The sequence below is a fragment of the Telopea speciosissima genome, chromosome 11 (genome assembly GCF_018873765.1).
Source record: "Telopea speciosissima isolate NSW1024214 ecotype Mountain lineage chromosome 11, Tspe_v1, whole genome shotgun sequence".
NCBI lineage: Eukaryota > Viridiplantae > Streptophyta > Magnoliopsida > Proteales > Proteaceae > Telopea > Telopea speciosissima.
Window position 1 is genome coordinate 38,889,343 of NC_057926.1, and position 6,720 is coordinate 38,896,062.

The 6,720-nt window shown below is 37.6% G+C and overlaps 1 protein-coding gene across 1 annotated transcript; it reads right to left on the minus strand.

Moving 5' to 3' along the window:
- Positions 1-1,109: 1,109 nt before the first annotated feature.
- Positions 1,110-6,287, minus strand: LOC122645079 (palmitoyl-acyl carrier protein thioesterase, chloroplastic-like). Its single transcript, XM_043838427.1, has 6 exons — positions 5,832-6,287; positions 3,168-3,174; positions 2,535-2,559; positions 2,270-2,441; positions 2,118-2,186; positions 1,110-1,361 (listed from the first exon to the last, which is right to left on the minus strand). The coding sequence occupies exons 1-6, from the start codon at positions 6,285-6,287 to the stop codon at positions 1,110-1,112; spliced, it is 981 nt and encodes a 326-aa protein (XP_043694362.1).
- Between the last annotated feature and the right edge of the window lie 433 nt (positions 6,288-6,720).

Here is a 6,720-nt window from a genome sequence, read left to right on the forward strand (position 1 = left end):
TATAAAAACACATTTGCAAATTATTTAATATTAAATGACTATCTAGGACCAGGATTTCAACCAATCATGACAATCCAACAACTCACTTACTTGGATGTTGTCCCTTAACGGGGAGTGTCACCCCCATTACCATTCATACTGTGTATGCTGAGTGACTAATGTATAGTTAGTCTTGCTAGTAGACATCAACCATTGGTTCATTACAAACACACAAAATATAAATTTAACAGTAAGTGTCTCTCAGGTATTGGAAAAAATAACGACAAAAAATTCTTGTTGCTAAAAAAAATTGGTGATGAACCATTAGAAATTTCAAATGGATTAATGTTCAACACATAAAAGTGTTCGTATTTATATTTCTATCCAATCCCCATTGGGAAAATATACAATACGAAAACCTTAGAATAGTGTGCCCAAGTCTTTCCATAGTTGTGAGCAAATGACAGTACAATTGGACTGTTGCACAAAGTATATCAATTATAACAAGCACGTAAGGAAAACATAATTAATTAATTTAATCAAATTAATTAAATTAGATTTTATGGACACACATCAAATGCAATAAATCCAACACACCCTTACAGTGTTTGTGAGTGAGATCTTCCTCAAGTGTTCATCAGACAACCGTTGCAAAAGGTTTTGTTATAGAGGTTTCCCTACATTGTTACATAGAGGAAGAGTTAAGTTCACTAGGCGCGCGGTACTACACATGTGATACTCAAGGTAATTCTTCTCCCCTTCCGGTGGTTGGAAAAATTTGATTGTACCCTATACCAACATTGGACTGATCCAGTGGTGGACTGCGCTCCCTTTAAATTTTCTACAACTTTGATTACTTTTCAACTAATTAAACACATTTTTATTTCACCCTGCATAAATTTTATAAGGTGAATAGATGATCAAAAACATTAGATCACTCACTACCTTAATTTACATCACTTTTTTTTTTTTGGGTAAAGTAATTTACATCACTTTACATACAAACAGAAGAGCTTATAGGATCTAGATCTATCCCAAACCAAATACAGATATGAACTAGTGACTGCAACTCTGGCTTAGATTCTAAAAGGGTCTTATATTTAGATCCAAACCAGTTTAACATCAAAACCTCATGGTGAAAGAGTTTCTCCAAATGCCAATGTATTGTTTGCATCTTTGAGTCTCCATTTAGTCCATCCCTTGGCAACTACAGCCCCATTCTCAAGACGCAATAAGTGAATGGATTTGACTTCGGCAGCATTGCTAGCATCATCAACAACAGAAGTTAGGGACTCTAGTACACTATCCAGCCCACATTCCCTCCTGAACTCCATAGTAATGGCAGCAAGTTCATGGGTCTTCAAGATTGAGTCTGGGACAGTCTACAAGATTCATAATCATCTCCTAGTGAGTACCAAATATAAATTTAAAAGGAATCCCAGAAGAATCTATGAGTAGTTGCATATAAATATAGGTTTAATAGTCATAATAAACTGGTCAGTCAAATGATAGTTGACTGGAATGAGCCAAATATAGTCAGGAAGCTGCAGATTTTTTTGAATCCGGATGCTAGAGGTGGGTCCCACACTCTATGGAGGATTCAGATCTGTCCTCACCTGTCCCCATGTGGATAGTAGATCTGAACCCTTTTTTTTTTTTGGTGCTAGAATTTAGCTCTAGGGGTGACCCACAAGAGTTTAGATCTGCTACCCACATGGGGACGGGTGGGGACAGATCTGAACCCTCCATGGGGGTGTGGGATCCGCCTCTAGGATGTGGGACCCATGCCCCATGGAGGGGTCAGATCTGTCCCCACCCATCCCCATGTGGGTAGCTGATGCTGATCCGGATTCGACCCACAAGGGACCCACTAGGGACAAACCTACAAAGGGACTAGGACAACAGACCCGCAAGGGACCAGGAGGGCCCACGAAGGACCAACACTTATTCTAGAAAGTGCTGACTTGCTGCAGGCGATAGGGGAGGAGTGGTCTCGAATTTGAGACCTACATTACCCTAGGCACTACTACGACCAGTGATCCCAACCATCAGTTCAAGACCGATGTCCCTAGAAGATGCGAATTTAAAAAAGAGAATAGAAACAATTAATTTATGAGCAAAAGAAGAGTCTAATTAACCTGCACCATCCATCCGCTGTATTTGACATGGCTCACATGTTGATTGACATCCAAATCATTCCATATAGGCTGAGGAGTTAAGGGATTTTAAGTAATTGTTAGACTCATAAACCAACAATGAAATATCAAAGAGGGGGAACTCAAATACTTACTATTAAGCCAGTCTGGACATACTCCATATTATTGTCATCAAATTTTGGTAGTTTCATGCTATTCCCATCCAAAAGAGGATCACAATTCAACACAAAAGACTCTGTTTCCCTTCCAAACTCCTGTGGGAATTTAGATAATTTCCTTGTTTGCTTGTTCATCATCATGGAGATACTGTATAGTTTGATTCAAAACAATTAGAAGGAATCAAAATTCAAATAAGATATTTTTTCTTATAATTATAGTTTATAGTTATCAATTTCAAACCTGGTAGATCTTGCAAGAATTTCGCCTGTCCAACAGTCACGGATACAACAATTAATGTGAATACTATTCTTTCCAAATGTGCCAACCCAAGTGTTTACTTCAACAACATCACCCCTGATAGAGAAGGAAAAGAAACAAAAAATTGAATGGATCAGACTCATAAGCTTTTGGTAAGTAGTTTGCTTAGGGTTTAATCATATTTGTTGATGTATTAAAGGAAAAAAAAAATGGTGCGGCCTTCTCATTGGTCAGGTTTCAACCAATACAAAGGTATAATTGTTCAAAAAATGTGGCCCAACACAAGTGTATTTTGGGTTATTACAAGTCTATTGGATTTGTAGACTAGTTTTGTAGATGATCATCCAGATTAGTCACTTTGTAGTCTTCAACTTCACCGCATCCATCCTGATACACTACATGTTTATGTGTGAATTGTTGGACTGTGATGAGTTTTAGAGGTGCAAGTCAAAATTTCTCAAATTATATGAGACATGAGGACTAGTCTCTTGATGGTCAATACACATAAGGTCTAAGAAGTTTTTCTATAAAAATACCTTATGTATTTTGAGTCTTGATCTTAGTGACTAATGTTCCATTGTTAGTAACTTGACAATTATGGAAATTTACACGTACCTTCAAACTGCCAGTTTGAAAAGATTTATGCAAAAGGATTTTGCAAAAATGTATTTTTACCTATTAATAACAAATATTAATAACTATTTTATATCATTACAAAACCATTATTATGATTTGTTTTATGGAAAGAGAAGTTTCGTATTTTTAGTCCCCATCTCATATTTAGGGACACATTGATAATTATAAGGGGTGAAATAGGCTGAGTTAGGCCAGGATTTTTAAAACCATAACCCAGTCCTGAGTCCTCTTAGCTCAACCCAAGCCCAACCCGACCCTAGGTCGGCTGAGATATCTCAGTCCAAGCCCAACTCTGTTGGGCTCAGCCCAGCCCAACCCGACCCTGATTGATCTTGATCGGGCCGGGCTAGGCCGGGTTGGCCTTGACTTGCCCTCCTTTTTTGCCATTGACGTCGTCCTATGTATTAAAAACTGAGACTTGTGATTGGGTATTGGTTTGTTTCTTACTCAATTAACTATTAGACTTTCTTTGGGTTAAAAAACATATCCCAATCTTAAAATACATTACTTTGGGTTAAAAAACTTAGTCTAATCTTAAAATTATAAATATTTTCATTCAATAGATAATTAGCATTTTTTTGGTAAACCAATAGATAATCAGATACTAAATAAAAATTGTAAAATGTAAACAATAAATTGTAAAACATAACCTAACACAGGCCGAGTCGGGCTATGCTTAGCCCGAAACCTCAACCCTAGCCCAGTCTGACCCTTACCCAAGGCCTGAAAATTTCAACCCTAACTCGCCCTCAAGGTTGAATAATCCAGCTTAGACCCTATTCGGGCTCAGGGTGGGCTAAGGCCGATAGGGCCAAACTCACAACCCTAGTAATCATCAAAGTTAGCTCAAATGGCATTTTGAATATAAACATTAGGTTACTAGCATCTCTGGTTTGACTTTATGGGTAGTCTTTATCACCCTAGAAATATAAACATCTCAAGGTCAAATAGGCAAAGGGATAAAAGAAGCTCAAAATACCAAACACGTCTATCACGGATGAGCACCCCAATTGCTTATGAGATCTTTGAAAATTCAATTGGCGTTGGGACAAACCGGACAATAGAGAATTGAATAGTACATGCAACATATCGGTGGGTAAGAAGGTGACTTTTACCAAGAAGGGTATCGATCCACGACGATATGAAATTTAGTAACCACCCATATCAGGTTCCTTTTAGTCATCTCTGGTGTTGATCCAAATCCATCACTTAGTACCCCTCTGATCTTTGTGTGGTTTAGCGATGTTTCCTGCATAGATCAAGCCGTAATCTCATGAGATCGATATCCCTTTTTTTACAAACAATAGTTTTTTGTCTGGGAGTGCTGCATGGAGAGTAGCCTACGTCAGCACTCTCATGAGTCTATCTCTCTCCTCCTCAAGAGATAGACTCTACGCCAGCACTATAGAGAAGAATCCCATGAGATATCAATCATACAAGCTTGCACTTTAAAGAATAGAAAGATGGCAAACATCACACACACACACACGCACACACCTGGATACGGTTCTTTTACTAAATTAAATTATAGGGTTTTAGCAACGGTAAAAAAACCAAATACACTTTTAGTGGCAGTAAAAAATTGATCGCGGATAAAAGTCGGATCTGACTCCTCTCCAGAGAGTTTAGCGCCCAGGGCACGCCCAGGGGGCATCCAAGGGTTGGGCTGTGCTGCACACATCTCGACGCATGCCTAGGAATGTGTGCGGCACAACCCAACGGTTGGATGCCCCCTAGCCGTGTTGGGTTCCCTAGAGAGGAGCTCAATCAATAAAAGTCTAATAGAAGCACTTTTGTTGAATGCTTTTCTTGTAGTGACATATCAATCATATTAACTTGCCTTATATTAACATGACAACTAAGGGTGTCAATTTTGGATCAGAATTGGGAATCGGACCAAACTTGTTATGAACTAGAACCAACCCACCCAATAAGTTATTGGTCCGATTTTGGATCTACCGATAAGTTATTGATCCGAATCCAAATCTACCAATAAGGAACAGTTGGAACCGGCGGAACTAGAACAAACTCACATCTTAATCCTATATATTAAATAATTTTTAAGACTCAAGGGCATGAAAGATATGGTCAAATCCTTTATTTTTGTAGTCTTTCAATTTTGGCTGGTACCACTTGTCTCAGATACTATTTTACCAATTGTAAATTTAATGATCCATTTGTGAATGCTAACTTTAGAACATACCTTAAAATAATCCTAACTTATGAGGGTGGTAGTGTTCCTACTTATTAATTAATACAAAACAATAAGTAATACAGACTAGTTTTGTGATTTGAGATTAAATAAATAAAATAAATAAATAAATAAATAAAACAAAAAAATGAAGCATACTTCATGTGATTAAAATTAATGTTCTATTGTAATATTATTAAATATATGTAGCATGTATTATGAGATTTTTTTTTTCTTAAATATTGAACTGATTGAAAACGAAACCGGCCTACCTATTAGTTAATGGTTCTAGATCTCAAGTTTAGAATCGATTAACTTATTGATCTGATTCTAATCCCCATCCTTTAGAGCTGAAACCGTTAAGTTAAGAAACCTGATCAATTGACACCCCTAATGACAACCTAAGTAAACACCAATCAACTTCTCACTCACTCAAAGGAGTCAAGACTGACCTGTATAAGGTTCATTAATGTCTGTAGGGATGCTGATTGATTTGGGCCCAAGTCATATGATCGAATACAGTAATTTTGACGAAAAACAGGCCCACCATTAACAATCTCCCCCATTGAAAAGGCATCAACAAGGTTCCTAACAAGAAGCTTCCACTTCTTCTCATCAGCGTTGGGAATAGCACTAAACACAGAACCAGAGCCAGGCAGTTGGTTGAGAAATTTCATCATATCAGGCAACGGTGGTGATTTAAGATCGACTTCATGCCCACTGATATTGTGAGGAGTTCCTGCTCGTGCATACACTTTAACCACCGGCGGCAAACTTGTAGAAGAAGCCTTAAGGATAGACTTTATTCCATACGTACCCAAGGTCTTAAATTTCCTGACCAAAGAAGTTGGTGGAGAAGAAGAGTTGTTGAGAAAGAGTGAAGTGAAGCTCGTAGCAGTGGCACTCATAGTTAGAAGTTAGGAAGACAAAAACTCTAAATTTAACAGTTGAGACACTTGCTCTATCAATGGTTGTAGAGGAGTGTATTTATAGCTTTATACAAGGTAATGGGTGCATTTCCTACCAAAAAAAAAATAAAAAAAATGGGTGCATTTTAAAATTCTTGCATCCTTAATTTTCTAAACCATTAGTCCATGTGATTACGTTGTTTTGAAAGGATCAGTATAGCCGACCCCATTTAGTTTAGATAAGACTGAGTTGTTATTGTATTAATCCATATGATTCTATTTTCTTCCTTTGTTCAACACCTTATGGAGTTGGTCGTAAGATTCTCTTTTCAAATATAAATATTGGATGAAATATTGCGTTGTTGCTCAGGTTGCAGGTAGTATAGGAATTTTGCTCCTACTTCCTACAATCCGGTAGCTTTGGGGTTGGTAT